Raw genomic sequence first — 17,727 nt, forward strand, 5'->3', positions numbered from 1 at the left:
TTTGGCACCTGTTGCAGCTTCCTGATTATGTAAGACGGTGAGCATCAACATGCTTGATTTATTTTGGGTGTGTCTGGCCAGCGAGTCACGCATTTTTAAAACAAAATAAATTGGTCCTCAACTAAAATATAAAGGTCCAACATTAATGTTGCTCTCCAAAATACAGAGGGTTCCCCAAAGACTCACAGTATTGTAATTCAGTGTAGACACCTGTGAGATACACAGCAGAACATTATTACAATGCAGCTGACCTAGCTATTAAAAGAGAAAAAATAACATATTTAAAACGACATATATATTTTGTTCCAGAATTTCTCCACTGCAGGATTAATAAAGGCTTGTTCTATATATTGAGTGAAAAATAGACAAAAACAATTGAGCAGAAAATACATTATACAAAAATACAAGCTATGTTAACCAATCTGGATTTCTTTCCCCCGAATTACTACTATGAGTGCATGGTGGTCAACAACAACTATTTATGCATTCTCCAATTTTTAAATAAGGGTTATGAATGGTACAATGTACCATAAAGGATTTTCACCAACTAAATCAGTTTACAAATTACAGGTCAGCTCAAATTAAGCTAAAAAAAAGAAATAAAATATTTGGAGTGGCATTAACTCCGTGAGAACAAAGGCATACCATATTTGTCTGATGTTAAACTCTCAACAAAAATGCAGTGTGATCCAAATTAAACTGTGACTTGTGTTGTACTTGCAAAAAAAAAAAAAAAAAAAAAAAAGTGAATTTACACTGCCCACACTGCAAGCTGGAGCATCATTGCCAAGTTACAGAAGTGTGACAAGAATAAAAAAAACGTACTCACTTACATTTATCACATTTTAGAGATCAACTTTTGCACACAGACTGTGGCATTTCAACTGGCATCTCATCTACTTCTAAAAGCCATCTGCTTCTTGTTTAAATTTGCTGCAGACAAACACAGTGTGCTATTACAGCTACAAATAAAAATAAAGCCAGACCCGGGTTCTCTTCCTTAATATATTATTATCATAGAATAAAATAATATTTTCTAATGACTGTAACATCTGAGATCAGAGGCAAGTCAATTTGAACCCTCCTTCTCAAGGCTGTACTGTACATGAGTTATTTTGCAACACTAGAGGGCGTTATTGTATAGTAGTTTCAATTGTATTTTGTTTGTTTGTTTGTTTTTGCTTTATGTGTACTGGTATACAGTATATGAACAGAAGCATTACTGTTAATCATTATGTTCAGACGTCTGGATTGGGCACTCATCTTTTCACAAGGACAAATATGCAAAATGGCTCAATCTTCTGCAGCTACTTTGAGCAAAATCTGACATAGAATCTGAAAAGCAAGTCAGCTTGTTTTACTTGTCAGCATCCAACTTGAATGCAGAGGAATGTAAAAATAGGGGCGGACAAAAATAAGGAAAGGCAAAACAGCTCTGCAATATCACGGACAAACAAAAGCTTTTTCTTAATCAATAATGAACCCTATGATCCATGGTTGGTCTCCAGGGACTAATACAAAAGATTGCAGAATTGTTTTCATTTTTTTGTGTGTCAAGGTTGTAAAAAGCTCTTATCATGATTGATACTGTCATTTAAAGGCTTATCTTCTATTATAGAGGAACCTTTTGGTTAAAGTACACCTGAAGAACAAAGATGCAACAATTACTACTAATCAACGTGTTACATTTCACATTGAACAGTCTTTACTGTGGACAAAGTCACCTTGTGCTTTTGCTGGGTGGTATTCATCTGCAATATCTGACCTCACGTACCACTCCAATTCACTGTCTCCTTCAGTGCAGCAGCAACTCTTATTCTATTTGCTAAATTAGCCTGAGCACACTGGGTTGACTTTGAATGCCTGCTGTAAGTCACATATGACGTCATGTTTGATTCATTCCTTCTCCACCAGACTCCTTCATCTCCATAAATCTGGATTTATTCTGAGTTAAGCAGCTGAAAACAGTAGCTTCCAGATGAGAGTCTTTATAGCTTAATTTAAATAGTAAGTCAGTTAACTTCAATGGGCCTCACATGGCAATTCCCCTCTGACACAGAATTGGATCAGACTGAGGATGCCAAGTGAAACTGGGTTGACTGATTTTACTCATGAATGACACCATTTTTTTTAAAGTAGTAAAAGCAGCATCGAGCAGGAGGGGTTCTCCTGTGTGTTTACCGAAGGAAGAGCTCGACAGATGCCAGTAACGAGAGCAGGGAGCTTCTGCTTTTCTTTTCTCTGTCATTTTGGGACAAAGGAGGAAAAGAAGAATTGCTTGAGTGCTTCTTGTCTGATTTGCTGGGGACAAGATGATGGAGCCAGAATTGAGATTCCTGGAGGTGAGGTGTCACTCGGACTTTTTTGTTGTTGCTAAAATGGTAGTTCTTTTTTAGTTAAGGTGTCTTAGTCATGCAAATGTAGTGTGCCTACTCTGAACCCATCTGAGACAAACACCTCCTCTTGACTCTGCATACGTCAGATCAGCCGGATGAAATATGTTTTTTTCTGAGATTTGAAGTGGTGCACCAGGAAACTCTCCTCTGGCTTTTGTTCACGGCAGACAGATGTTTTTGCAAGCGAGGCTTAGTGCCTCTTTTATTCAGCAATAAATATGCGAGGAAGTTCTGTACGCAGGTTTTCAGCTTGAAGGATTTGGGAAAATGTGCACATTTGCCTTTTTGTGTTGTGGGGAATAAGCATTGAATTGTGCCATTCTGGGTAGCTGTTCATACATTGTCCTAGTTTCTTGACACATCTTCTTCTGGGCTGTGATCCCAACATCTAATCTCCCTAGAAAAGCTCATCATCAAGTCTGTTCTGGACATGGCTTCCAAGTGTTTTCTCCAACAGCCACTTGCATAAATCCTGGTCATATTTGAGCTCCATAGTTGATCTCCATAGCTGTTTTCACGTTGATTAGAAAACGGATTTACAAGTATGTGCACTTGGAGCCTGAATCCCTGCACATTTGTTGCTAATATTCATGAATACGTAAAGTATGATGATGGATGTGGCCAGCCAGTAACCTTTAAGGGTACAGTATACAACTTTCATTTTTGGATTTCGATAAACGAATATGTAAGTAACACCTGTTGTGCCTTTCCGGTCTAAGTGGTATGAGTTGATGAAATGAGTCACCATTGATGCTAATTTCCTACAAAGATATTTTGTACCAGGATGAAACTAAACCTAAAGCTCTGTAAAAAAAAAAAAATTAAAAAAATTGAGAGACCAATGCAAAATTAAACAAAAGACAAATAAGAGGATTTCAAAATCAAGGAAGGACTTCAGGAGTCAGGACCAATGCTGCTTACTATGCTTGTGTCACAATCTTTTACAGAAAATGACATCAACACTTACAAATAAACATTATTTGCACATTTTGCAGCTGAATGACTATTTACTGGCATAAATTTCAAATTTTGCAGTTATCTCTTATTTTTTTTCTTCAAGATCTGTTCTGTGTTTTCATTCAGGTGACGCAGAAAACACAGGAAGCTTCTATTACTACATGGGAGAAATGTCACTATATTTCTGTATTAAATAATACAAAAAATACATTTGGAAGTTTTAGTTGGAGAAAATGTATAAAGACGTGACTCCCTTGTGATTTTGAGTTGCATCTCTAATCAAGTCTTGACCTGAAGCGCTTAGCATTTTTCTTATCAATGTGACGGCTTTCCAGCAAACGTGTGCCTTTAGCTTCGAGCCCCTCGGGTCTCCGTCCTGCCCACGGGTTAATTACATTCACCTGCCATCCCAGAAAGAAACCCATCCATTCTTAGGTGGCAGGAGTAAATCCCTGATGGGTTTGATTAGAGCGGTTTGACTACAATTAAGAACCCTGTTGCTACTGTGGTTATATTCAGGTTACTAACATATAAACAAGCTATATAACTTGTCATGAATGTTCACATGGATCACTTCACTTTCCTGCTCCCTCATGTATTTCTACACCTTCTCCATCACCTCCAATTGCTCCCTCTACTCTCTTCAGAGACTTTGATCTGTAGCCATTTTCCTCCCTCTTCCTCCCTCGCTCGCCCTCCTCTTCCTCTCTTGATGCTCTAGTTCAGCTGTTAGTCACAAAGTGAACTGGGATAAGGCCCAGCTTGGCTTTAGCTCGGCCTTCCACTTGCTTGCATATGCCCATGATACTGACACACATTGAATCGTAAATCAATAAGGAGGAGAGAAAACAGGTGAGGGGGCAAGCAGTCAGAACCAATGATTGGCAACCATTGTCCAGGATATATAGCTGCCACCACCATGCTTCAATCTAGGTATGGTGTTCGTTTGGTAATAAACAGCGTTGGTTTGCGCCGCCTGTGTGGAGTTTGCATGTTCTCTCCGCCTGGATTTTCATTTTCTGGTTAAATACATTTTTTTTATTGATTGATTGATAATCAGAGCACTTTAAATGGTGGCCGCTGTGTGCTACCTCCCATTTAATATGAGTTTGAATGTGACTGCTTAATTGGGTGTGCACACTTCTACAACCACGTTACCTGTTTTTTTTATTTGTACTTCCCCTGTTGAAAAGAGAAAAAAAACAATTGAGTTTCTTCATTTTTTCCAGAACTGAATATAAGTTAAGCTCCGTGAACACATAATATTAAACAGGTTAACAACAAGACATACCGACATACAGTACATGAATAACATTGATCCATCTTTATGCTAGTTTCCTCCCTTGTTTTATTTATAGGCTTCCTGCACAGCGTGTGTGCTTGTGTGTCTGTGTGTCCTGAAGGCTTTGTAACACCTAACATTCGGCATCCAGTCACTTACAACTGCAAAGGCAAGGGCTAGAAAAGACTAAAGTACATTTTCAGTGCATCATGATACCAGAACTACAAGTCTCTTCTTGAAATGGGTGACTGCCCTAACGAGGAAAATGATTAAATGAACATGCAGAGGGCACTATTATCATTTAAAAGACGGTATGAAATGAGGCCTGCATTTCAGTACGATAAAGGTAATCGTCTGGTTTTTGTGGTATTTCCTCTTTCTCCTGATTGAGGTTTTCAGAAATCATATATCACACTGGTTTTCACGCCAGTCACTTGTCTTTTTCTGTTTTATTACAAACCCAGTCATCGGTTTCAGCACCTGGGCAGCACCAAATCAATTTAATGATATGCTGTAAAGACACATTGTTTGTGGTAAAGAAATAATTATCAGACCAATTAAGTGAAAGAGGATAATTTCCTACGGCACCCCCAATAAGCTCATTGGTTTGGAATCACTAATAAAGTCCATCCATCCATTTGCGCTCATTAGAGCGTAGGTGAGCTGTAGCCTATGCCAGCTGATTCCTTCTCCCTGAATTGGTCACCCATCACATAACGGGATTGTCAGTCCTACAGAAAAACATGACACAAACAACTGGTTTAGCAATAACACACTCAAAACATAAAAAGCAAAACAATTAAGTTCATCCAACATTAATACTTTTTGTGAATGCGGACCATTAACATGTATCAAGAGAAGTCGTTTTGTTGCCTTATTTTTATAGACTCAAGGTCCAGGCATAGACAAGAAGCACAATATGTTTTGAGTGTAGGGTACACAATTGAAATATCCATATATACTGTAATATACATTAGATAAAAATGAGCCTGTGAATCACATTTTAAAAAAAAGTTTTTTTTAATTGATTTCAGGAAAATACATTTCAAGAAATGTGTAAAAGAACAGAGATATTAAAGCATTAATTGATACAAAATAAAACCTGGGGCCTCATGTACAAAAGGTGCGTACGAACAAAAACGTAGCGTACGTTCTTTTTCACGGCAAAGTTCAGATGTATCAAGAGTGAAATGAGCGTGGAAATGTGCGGTGCCTCACGTCAACTTCATGGCTGGCACACGCACATTGCTGCGGCTGTTGGTGCTTTGGCGACAGAGGTGATGTTGGGAAACTTAGAATAAATCTGCACATCAGAGACACATGAACAATTAGAATGATGAACAATTAATGCCCGACAACATTTGATTTCAACCATGTAATAGATGCAAGGACTCAGAATTCACTTGTTAACCAGTGTATTTAATGAATCACTGATATTTGTGAGGACACCTCAAGGCGATCATTTATGCCGCCTATTTCCCTCACACTGTTCTGACTCCAGCACATGCACTGGGGAAAAAAATAGTCCTTTGAATTTACCTAATTTGAACATGTACATAGGTTGCACATGATTAAAATGATTTTGAAATGTTTTTGGAGACGAGGGGTAAATAGTGTCATTTTAACACATTTTGTTCATGTGCAACCGACGTGCATGTTCAAATTAAGTTAATTTGAGAGACTATAAGTGTGCACGGGCGAGGACAGGGCCAGGCGGACGGGCAGCAGCAGAGCGTCGGAGACGGCAGGAACGGTGGACGAATCCTCCACATCTGTGACGCCAAGAGCAGTGGACGAATCCATGCGTGACCTCTCCTCTGTATTCAAATAATAAATCGAGTAATCAAACAGGAGTCAAAGTTTTTGATACCCTCTTTAATATGCTGACGTGCTTCTATTTGAATTCAAAAGATTTATTGCAAAAACCATACATACATTTACGCATGAAGCTTTATGTCATAGGGCTGAGTGTAGGTTACTCACACTTTTGTTGTGAGTTATAAAAATGAATGGTATTTACCTTGTGGGGTAATCGGAGTCAGCCGCATGTGAGAGCAGTGTCACTCACCCATGATTGCAGCCACTCTCTCCTCGAACGGGGTGAGGCCCTCCGCGCCGGTTCCTCCGCCTGCTTTGGCCACACTTTGGCGGTGGGCAGCTGTCCTGCGCTTCACGTCCACCTTAAACAAACATAGAAACAAACAACCATTCGCACTCACAGTCATGCCTACGGGCAATTTAGAGTCTCCAATGAATGCATGTTTTTGGGATGTGGGAGGAAACCGGAGTGCCCAGAGAAAACCCACGCAGGCACGGGGAGAACATGTAAACTCCACACAGGCGGGACCGGGGATTGAACCCGGGTCCTCAGAACTGTGAGGCTGACGCTCTAACCAGTCGTCCACCGTGCCGCCTCGTTTACATATGAGTTGTGTATTTAAATGTAGTCGTGGGCAGGGAGGGGTCGGCTCCTCCAACGTGCGCTCAATTCTACGTTGATTGGGATGTACGAAGGAAATGCGCATGGATTCATGCGTACGCACAGATTCATACATCGAGATATTTTTGTGCGTACGCCATGTTTCAGTAGGAAATCCATGCAAGTCTTGTACATGAGGCCCCTGGATATTTAAAAACCAACTACGGTTTTGTACTAGTGAGTGACGTGTTTTCTCCAAACCCTCATGGACGTACATTTGAAATAGAGTATACTTCACTCTAGACCTTTATTTTGGTGGCCAACTCCGGAAGCGCTGCTCCCCAGTAAATCAGGTAACTTGATGCCGCCGTAAATTCGACTCCCAGGCAGGTTTGGATGTTATTATCGGGAGGATTCGGTGCAGAATTCGGTCTGAGGACGACTCTGTGCGATGACAGCTTCCAAGGATCCGAGCAAGAAGAAACCAAAGGAGGATCAGCAAGATGAGGTACACAACCGCTCTCATCAACTCGCAGCAGGGATCCGAGGGCTCTCCTTGATGAGAAAATTAATGTACAGAATGTGTCTGGCTACAAGTGACAATGGCTGTCTGTGATGTTAAACATGAGTGAACATCCTCTTCTCTCGCATTGAGTTGGGTTGTGCCTTCCCAGAGCTCCCATTTGGATGATTGCCTCCTGTTGTTGAATGTGAGAGCGCAGGTGCGACAAATTGAAAACATTAATCTCTTATATGACGTGTTACATAAATGCAGATTAAGTCATGAACCGGAGGAGCTGGATGCACCAAAAAAAGCATCATCATCATGTTCTTCAATACAAAAGGTGGGACAATGATCCATGTATGTGCAATGTCAGCTGCACAAGTAGGCAAACTAATGTAAACTTATTTGTATTGCCTCGAGTGACCTGTTGAAAATGAGCTTCAGGGTTGTGTGGTCATGCAGGCAACATTTGGACCACTTGAATGACTGTCATAGGTGCGTTGCAGAGACTATATTGGGACTTTTTAGAGGTACCAAGCGGATGAATGATGGTTGATAATATGGCTTCTTTGTGAACGAGCATGGCGGTGGTCCCAGGCATCCACCAGGGGGGCCATCCAAACGGGTTAGGGTGGTCCCCCTCCCATTGATGATTGCTTTTAACATATAGGCCTTCTACGCCGCTCCTGTAATTAAATGTTAGTCGTGATCGTCATACTTGGCGAGCCAAGTATTGTTACTTTTGTTTTTTTTTTGGAGGTACATTGATGAGCATTGCTCTAAATCATCCATAGTTGTGAATGCTTGTTTGTCCACATGTGCCCTTTAATTGACTGTCGACCAAATCAGGGTCATCCAAAGTCAGCCGGGATAGGCTCCAAATTCCAAATCACCCGTGACCCTAATGAGGACAAGCAGACTAGAAAATGGATGGTTGGATAGCTTAAATCAGGTCTTCTTCTTTTCGAGCTAGCAGACTGGGTGTCTTTCACACACTTGAAGGCATCCCTCGCTTTGCAGTCAGCTTAAGTGACTGTGAGTAGCGAAGTGTTTCTCGGAGGACTTTCACACAGCGCGCACGCTGAGAATCAGATCGTCGACCTTGAACTAATAGTCAGAGAGCAGTCCATAGCACAGTGGTGTGTGAGGAACACACTGCTGTGTGGGTCTGCCCATTAATTAAATGGGCACACTTACCACCTCGTTGGCGGTATGTGTGATACAGAAGGAGACATCTATGCCCATAGACATCATGCCTGTGAATGATAGCAATGGTTAACCCTTAGATACAGTTTGGCTCAAATTTGACTCATTTCGACATTTGACTGCAATAAAAATACCCTAAATATCATTCTTCCACTCAGGAATTTGATGACTTTTCCTTAAGTGACCTAAAACACACACAAATGAAAAATTCATTCCTTTATTCTTCTACAGGTGGTATAAAGATTATGTACAGTGAGGCTGTACCGGGTCAAATTTGACCCGAGTCCACTAAAATGGATTTTGGACTCACCAATATGTCTTAAATAAAGAAAAATGATGGTAAAGGAGGTAATTAAGAAACTGTACATGCCATAAATGTGTGTATTTTAATGGGACAGTGGTAACAGTGTTCTAGGGTGAGCTTGAAACCTCGACCCTTCCATTTACAAAAACGCACCCCCCAAAAATGCCAACAAACTCCCATTAAATGTTAAATTGAAATATAGCTGCTCTTCCACTAAAATAGTCCCATTCAACATGCCAATAAAAAAAGCATCTTCCCTCAAGTGTCTCGAGCCGAGCCTTTGTATTTTTGCTAAGCCTTTTCATGCAATAGGCTCTTCATATTCAAATTTACCTGCATGAAATCTTTTTAGTTTAGTCAGGATTATGCTCAAACATTTTTCACAACGATACTTAAATTCCCCATTAAGAGCCAACCTTAAATTTATAAATTGCCATGGAAAGTCTCTAACTTTGAAATTAGAATTTTGGCAACTCTTCTCTCACCCAAAAATAATCCAAAATTGTCTGTCTGTCTGTCTGTCTGTCTGTCCATGTCTGCAGGAGTTTGTGGACGTCAGCACCCCGCAGAGGAACTGGAAGGGCATCGCCATCTCTCTGCTTGTGATTGCGGCAGTCTGCTCGCTCATCACCATGTCTGTGGTCGTCCTCACACCAGGTAAGACCGATATGCACCACGTAGAGGAATATCATGAATCAGAGTGGAAGACGATCTGAAAGACCAGTAACTTGAAACTGACATGTCAAAGCCCTGCTATGAAAAGTAAAAATCTGTAAAGGATGCGCCCCAAAATGTTTCTAATTACCTCCGGATGCCACAAACTGACATAATTCACTATTTTATTATAAACACCATAACTCACTTAATCATCTTTCCTTGGCACCAAGATGCAAAGGGTTTTATTTGCACTTTTATTGCACAAAAACAGGAAATAGGTGTGTTTCAGCAAATAGCAGAGGGTAGGTTAAAAAGAAAATCAAATAAATCACGGATACTGCAGGTGAATTTCCAAATGCCGACTCAAGAATGTCGGGGTTCACCACCTTCCAAATTGGAAACGTCCTGGGAATTAATAAGAATTAGCTTGGAATTGAGGGTAATTTCACGCAAAGCTTTCACATTCAAGCTTAAATGTAAACAATTTGTTTTGTCCTAAGCAGGCATTCATGTAAAATAGATGGCTCGCCTTGCCCACATTCAAGGGCATTGCAGTACTTTAATCGCCCCATTTGTTTTCACTCCACTCAAGTGGCGACCCATCTGAAGCTCGCTCATAATTTAAATATTGGCACACAATCCAATCCCCCCCCCAAAAAACAAAAAAATACCAAGCAACAGCTGGTAACTTTAAAAAAAACTTGAGTACCATTTGTATTTGCGTGAAATCTAGTTATTCTGTCAGGATTACGCTTTGTTCTCTACTAAGAGCCAACCTTCAATGTAGTAAATTCCTGGTTATTCCTGTAAAATTCAAATTCATTCCCACAGAAAGTTTTCAATTTGAATTTTCCCTCAAATCCCAATGTGGCTTCATTTTCTCTCTTTCTCGCTCAGCCGATCTCCCAGGCAGCAGCAAGTCTGCGCTGACTGTAGACGATCTTTACTCTTCAGAGTTCGCTGTGCATGACCCAGAAGCCACATGGATAAGTGGTGAGTACTCCAGAGAATATTCTACATGTAAAGTGCCATCAGGGAATTGTGTCCACTCATGCTACAAGTCAAATTTATCCTCTATGATTGCAGCACACGAGTACAAAGTGTAAGAGAATTCTAAAAGCCACCCACATTTCCACCACCTGCTGCAAATTATAACGTTTAATCAGTTTTTTAGGGGATAAAAATGCCATCAACCCACACAAATGTGTGAACAGAAAGATGAAATCTGTGTCTGCAGAAGATGATAGAAGATGAAACAAAGGGTGTTTGATGAGGTGACCCCTTCTGATATCTTAGCAGAAGAACACTGGCCTAAATGGCCACAACATTAGGCACACCTGCCGAAACCATATCAAAGATTCTGCCTTTACCATGCTAATAAGGAATTTGATTGGTCCGATAGATATTCTTTTACCATATTTTTTGTGCGCCCAAAATTGGAATCATTCTTAGTGTTATTCATATTTCGGTGACACACACCGGTGAGAAGCACTGATGATATTAGTGTTCAATGATACACATTCACTTGCTGAAGTTCTTTGCTTTGTAGTTTGTCTCTGCAGGTGACTGATTGTTATAATTAAAGGCATTTGTCATGACTGCTGCTCTCACTTCACACGAGACATGACCACACGAGAGAGTGTGCAGGCATCTCGTTCTGGAATTCACTAATCTCTTCTCCACGCGAGTGCACAGCTTGAGGACAGGTTGACCGCATTCAGTCATTTGATCCAAGCAATGTACTTGATATGCAAAATATTTGTATATTACATGTCAATCAGTCAAGCTATTGAATATGGCTCTGAAGAATAGCAAATAACTTGCTTCCAATTACACCTCGTGGTTCCACTCCCTAACTACCATCACTCTGCAGCTATATATTTACATTATGCACCACCATGTGTACATTCAATTCCACTGCACTAATAGAGAGAATACAGTATCCTCAACATGATCAGAATGAAAGTTTGATTAGAACAGAAAATGCAGCTGTGTTTCATCATCCTATTGACGATCTGTCCAACAAAAATACGATCAATGCGACGTGGCTGTGATGAAGATTTAGAAATACAGAGGCAGAGGCTCCACTAACTTGTGTTGCAAAAAGAGGATATTTTTTTTTTCCATGCGCTGACTGTAGTTGCTGGTTGAGATGGATGACGTAATCACAAGATGTGTAATGTCAGCCATGTTGTTTGAACACAATGCAGGGATGAGGTGGATCCCTTTGGTCATCCATGTGTTTTGGATGTTACATTTAAACTGTTATCTGTTATGGCGTTTGCTTCCATGACAGAACACATCGAAGTTATATCTTCTAACTGTCTAGACTAATCTAATCTAATCATGAGCACAAGATACTCATAGAATAACGCTTCAAAAAGCATGACACAATAAGCTTTGCATCCTCTCAAGCTAAACAAATCTTGTCCAGGCCCCGTCAGAGAAATTAAGCGGTGATGGTGTGCTCCTTGAAGCCTGTGCAAGCTAATCAAAGGTTGAATACCAACAAGTTGTAATATTTCGGCATCACTAACCATAGCAAAATATTCTCGCAAATCTCATTTCACACTGCACGGAGCACATTGTACCACAGTGGATGGTTGTGTTCCCTGTGATTGGCTGGCGAGCAGTCCCTGGTGTACCGAGCCTCTGGCCTAAAGTCAGTTAGATAGGCTCCAGCTCACCCGCAACCCTAATAAAGACAAGCGGTGTGGAAAATGGACGGAGAGTTGGTTGCCTCGAAATGAACAACATCAAAAAGACAACTCTGATTGTTTGAATCTCAATTGAGTCTCAGCTTAAAGATTGAAATATGCATTTACAGTCAACAAAAGACTACAATTCAAGGGTTTTAGCTGGTCTGGAGCATGCATTAATGACTTAAAAAAAACAAAAACACGAATCATCCCGGGATCTAAATCCACTTTACATTTAGCCGTATGTGATTCATCCATCTTTTATAAAAATACAAAATGTGTGCAGAGATATCAAAATGATCAGCATCCGGAGTGATGAAGTGACTTGCTCAAGGATACCTCAACAGTATTTTAGAAGTATACTAGCATCACTCAACAACCAGTCCCAAATCTGACAGGAGAAACCAAGTAAAATGCCACCTGGAAGCTGAGTCTCTCTCTGCCTGAAAGATCAACACCCTCACCTAGACTTTTCAGCTTGAATCCTTCTGTATTAAAATAATTGTCCGTCTCTTCAGTGGTATCTCAAAGTTTGGAATAAACACTGGAGTCTGGCAAAGTTGCATATATAGAGATTTATCCTCTCACATAGTCAAGAGCCTGTGTTTCCCTGCAGGCAAAACTAACTTTTCTTCAGCAATACATCATTTATAGTGTTTAATGGAGGGATGGAAATGCCCAACGTTGGCGTGAGGATACTCGATGATTGTGTTCTCTCTCTTCTTTGACTACCTTGATTGGGCTGCTTTACACTGGCGTCTTGTTATAGCCATACATTACCCACATATTTCCTAATGACCTGTTCTTAATAGTGGCTGGAGGTCTGTATCTATTGGAGTCAGAAAATATTTTGTAAAAAGAGTACACAATTTTATAAAACAGATATGGATATATATTTACAGATTTCAAAGAAACCATACCACAATTTGAGCCTTTGAGACACCAAATGTATAAACATACACTTATTAACTCTTTTACTTGATCTACATGTTTCACTATTTAATGGCTTCACAATGTGCTGACTTAAAATCACATTACCCTAACTTATCCAAAGATACCCCGACTGTTTATGTCTGTGGACATTCAACTAATTTGCTTTTGAGCTACTTGCTACATGCAAGATAATTTGGAGCACTACCTCACCAGGATATTCATCAATTCAGAAGAAAAACTGCAATGTATTTCCACTGGATATTACTTTCACACAGATTTAGCAGCATGGAGACTTCTTCAATCTTACAAGTCCATCCATCCATCCATTTTCTGAGCCGCTTCTCCTCACTAGGGTCGCGGGCGTGCTGGAGCCTATTCTAGCCATCATCGGGCAGGAGGCGGGGTACACCCTCAACTGGTTTCCAGCCAATCGCAGGGCACATACAAACAAACAACCATTCGCACACACAGTCACACCTACGGGCAATTTAGAGTCTCCAATTAAGGCATGTTTTTGGGATGTGGGAGGAAACCGGAGTGCCCGGAGAAAACCCACGCAGGCACGGGGAGAACATGCAAACTCCACATAGGCGGGGCGGGGGATTGAACCCCGGTCCTCAGAACTGTGAGGCTGACGCTCTAACCAGTCGGCCACCGTGCCGCCATCTTACAAGTCTTTTCTAATAATTAACACTTCAAAACAAACGGAGTGTGACTACTTGTTAGTGCGTTCTACATTCACCCGAACATTTAAACTGACATTATGAGGTGTGGGTAAGAGGGATGAGCAACAAACAAAGTTGCAGAGAATAAACAAGGCAACATGCGCAAAGATGCCCTTTGAGCTCTTTTTGTTGTCAGCAGCATCACGGATGCCACTCGATCATTCATGTTGCCATAGGAACCATTCACCGGCCTGTCTCATTGGCAGTAGTTTTAGTGCCGAAATCCACTCTTAAAATTTGGAATTGAGAAGTGGTCCAACAAAAATGCTCGGCATAATGTGTAAAACGTAAGGTTTGATGAACCATTTCATGCATACAGGTACTGTAAAATACATGATGCCATAAAGTCCAAGCAGATTGGAGAAAAAAGTACACATGGTTACTGTTGTTGTCCAGAGCTTCTACAATACTGTTTTCTTGTTGTCCTGCTCAGATTCTGAGGTAGTTTACAGGAACCGAGATAATCATGTTGTGAAATTTGATTTCACTCTCAACGAGACTCAAGTCCTATTGAGTGACGCGACCTTTGTAAGTTGCCTTCCCTTTGTTTTGTGGTCTTATTTTGTTAATCTAGTTCAAATAAATGTGAACACGCCTCTTGCATTTGGTAACCGCTTTGTTTCAACTCATCAGGTGGCGTTCAAGGTGGCAAAGTACTCACTCTCAGCAGACCTTCAATATGCACTCTTTGCTTATGACGTCAAACAGGTTGGCATTGACATCACTCAGGCTCGCTCTTCATTTGTATTCCCCTTTATTGTCAGAAGTTCTCACTTTGTGCTTCTCTACAATATTTGAATTGACATGAATCAAAGAGGGAGTCTGTTGGGGGTATGCATTTTTAAAAAATATATTTTATTGTTTAAGATAACGATTTGCTACAAATGGAAACACACACACACACACACACACACACCGGCTGTGAAAACAATACGCCACCTGCGCTCAACAGATGTGCACTGATTTTCGGTGTTTGTGTTTTGTTTGTGTTGTTGATATCTAATTTCTTACGTCTACATTTCACAGTTATCTCTTTGTTTGTGTGTCCTTGTTTATTTTTAGTCCCCAAAGCTAAGGCTTTCTTTTCTCCTAACACTATAGCGGTCTGACAGTAAAATGATGTCCTGCACAATGTGGGTCACCTTCATGTGTCTACAACCAGCAGGTGTCAGTGTTTGCTTTGTATGATGGAGTTGGCTCTCTTCACAGATGTACAGATATTCCTACCAGGCTTCTTACATTGTTTACAACCTATACACCCGGTAGGTTGTGTGTAATTGTGGTTTCACCTGATCATTCATCATGCATTCTGGCAATTGTGTTGCTTCATATTTCGGTGTGGTTTCAGGGAGGTTTGGGAGCTGAACCCTCCAGAAGTTCCCAATGCTGTGCTGCAGCATGCGGCGTGGGGAAAACAAGGACAACAACTGGTAGGGATGCACCAATACCACTTTTTCTGAGAGAGAGCACTAGAAGTACTTACATTTGAGTACTTGCCGATACCAAGTACCAATACTTGATAATGCCATTAAATCTTGAAAATGTTTTATTTTAACAATGGGGCAATCGAATGTTTTCAGAATCAATTATTGTAGTGATATCCCATCCATCGATTATTCAAGAAATTGGTTAAAAAATTATTTTGCATTATTAAACAACAATACCGAAACAAAATCTAGTGGACCCCTATAGGGGCCCGGCCGAACAGTGAATAGCAAAAATCTGTGGATAATTGACCCATTATAATTGCATTCAAAAAAATAAAATGAAAAAAATAGATATATTTTATTAAACCCAAAAAAAATCATAAAATAAGCAGGGATGAGCTGTCAATAAGCATTTTCTGCCCCCCCACAAAAAAAAAAGCAAAACAATGAAAATTAAACCAAACAACAAAAAATGGAAAAAAGAGAAAAAAAGGTCGAAAAAATGTGAACAAAAATTAAAACATTGAAAAAAATAAATCCTGGAAGCTGTCACCTTATCATGGTGGAGGGGTTTGTGTGTCCCAATGATCCTAGGAGCTAAGTTGTCTGGGGCTTTATGCCCCTGGCAGGGTCACCCATGGCAAACAGGTCCTACGTGAGGGACCAGACAAAGGCTCCAAACCCCCTCTGGAGCCGGGCCTGGAGGTGGGGCTCGAGGGCGAGCGCCTGGTGGCTGGGCCTGCACCCATGGGGCCCGGCCGGTCACAGCCCGAAAGGGTAACGTGGGTCTCCCTTCCCATGGGCTCACCACCTGTGGGAGGGGCCATAGGGGTTGGGTGCAGTGCGAGTTGGGCGGTGGCCGAAGGCAGGGACCTCGGCGATCCGATCCCCGGCTACAGAAGCTGGGTCTAGGGACGTGGAATCTCATCTCTCTGGCAGGGAAGGAGCCCGAGCTGGTGCGTGAGGTCGAGAAATTCCGACTAGATATAGTCGGACTCTCCTCCACACACAGCTTGGGCTCTGGTACCAGTCCTCTCGAGAGGGGTTGGACTCTCTTCCACTCTGGAGTTGCCCATGGAGAGAGGCGCCGAGCAGGTGTGGGTATACTTATTGCCCCCCGGCTCGGCGCCTGCACGTTGGGGTTCACCCCGGTGGCCGAGAGGGTAGCCTCCCTCCGCCTTCGGGTGGGGGGGGGACGGGTCCTGACTGTTGTTTGTGCCTATGCACCAAACAGCAGTTCAGAGTACCCACCCTTTTTAGAGTCCTTGGAGGGGGTGCGCTCCCGCTGGGGACTCTATTGTTCTGCTGGGGGACTTCAATGCTCACGTGGGCAATGACAGTGAGACTTGGAAGGGCGTGATTGGGAGGAACGGCCCCCCCGATCAGAACCTGGGCGGTGTTCTGCTATTGGACTTCTGTGCTCATCATGGATAGTCCATAACGAACACCATGTTAAAGCATAAGGGTGTCCACACGTCCACTTGGCACCAGGACACCCTATGTCGCAGTTCGATGATCGTCTTTGTGGTCGTGTCATCAGACTTGCGGCCGCATGTCTTGGACACTCTGGTAACGAGAGGCGCGGAGCTGTCAACTGATCACCACCTGGTGGTGAGTAGCCTCCGATGGTGGGGGAAGATGTATTGTGAGGGTCTGTTGGGAATGTCTGGCAGAGTCCCCTGTCAGAAGGAGTTTCAGAATCAGAATCATCTTTATTTGCTAAGTATGTCCAAAAAACACACAAGGAATTTGTCTCCGATAGTTGGAGCCGCTCTAGTACAACAACAGACAGTCAATTGACAGGGAACCCTTTTGAGACATAAAGACATTGACAAAAAACAGTCACTGAGCAATAAGGGGTTAATAGTTATATGGTAATGCCGGTAAATTTTATTTTATTTTATTTTATTTTTTTGTGCAATTGTGCAAAAGATGCAGAGTCCTCTAGCACTTAGAGCAGTTCGAATGACTAATATTGCAATAGTCCGGTGCAATGACCATTGTGCAAAGAGCGCTGAGACTTCAAGGAGTGTATGCAGTTTAAAGTGACGAGTAGCGCGATAATCTGGGGCAAATGTTGCAGATACTCCTCAATCAGTGTGCAAATGGAGCAGATGCATGAGTGGCCAGTATATGCAAATAGTGCAGCATGGCGAGACAACTACAGTGAGTGCACGAGTAATACATAATTGGCCCCACAGAAATGTGACAATGAAC

The 17,727-nt window shown here is 41.6% G+C and overlaps 1 protein-coding gene and 1 long non-coding RNA gene across 6 annotated transcripts in view; one reads left to right on the top strand and one right to left on the bottom strand.

The window, feature by feature from the left end:
• Positions 1 to 17,727, top strand: part of LOC133479450 (inactive dipeptidyl peptidase 10-like) — a 42,377-nt gene that overhangs the window by 299 nt on the left and 24,351 nt on the right. The window contains exons 1-8 of one of the 5 annotated variants that reach the window (XM_061776494.1): positions 7,001 to 7,407; positions 7,479 to 7,562; positions 9,612 to 9,726; positions 10,624 to 10,719; positions 14,517 to 14,611; positions 14,717 to 14,791; positions 15,293 to 15,345; positions 15,432 to 15,513. In XM_061776494.1, coding sequence (XP_061632478.1) covers positions 7,506 to 7,562; positions 9,612 to 9,726; positions 10,624 to 10,719; positions 14,517 to 14,611; positions 14,717 to 14,791; positions 15,293 to 15,345; positions 15,432 to 15,513 — 573 coding nt within the window. In that variant the 5' untranslated portion in view covers positions 7,001 to 7,407; positions 7,479 to 7,505. The other 4 variants (XM_061776502.1, XM_061776485.1, XM_061776513.1 and 1 more) reach the window with 4 other exon arrangements.
• Positions 4,898 to 7,497, bottom strand: LOC133479492 (uncharacterized). The gene is made up of 3 exons (XR_009788968.1): positions 7,360 to 7,497; positions 6,656 to 6,815; positions 4,898 to 6,452 (listed from the first exon to the last, which is right to left on the bottom strand). It is a non-coding gene; the product is annotated as an uncharacterized LOC133479492 (long non-coding RNA).

This window comes from Phyllopteryx taeniolatus, chromosome 1 (assembly GCF_024500385.1).
Source record: "Phyllopteryx taeniolatus isolate TA_2022b chromosome 1, UOR_Ptae_1.2, whole genome shotgun sequence".
NCBI lineage: Eukaryota > Metazoa > Chordata > Actinopteri > Syngnathiformes > Syngnathidae > Phyllopteryx > Phyllopteryx taeniolatus.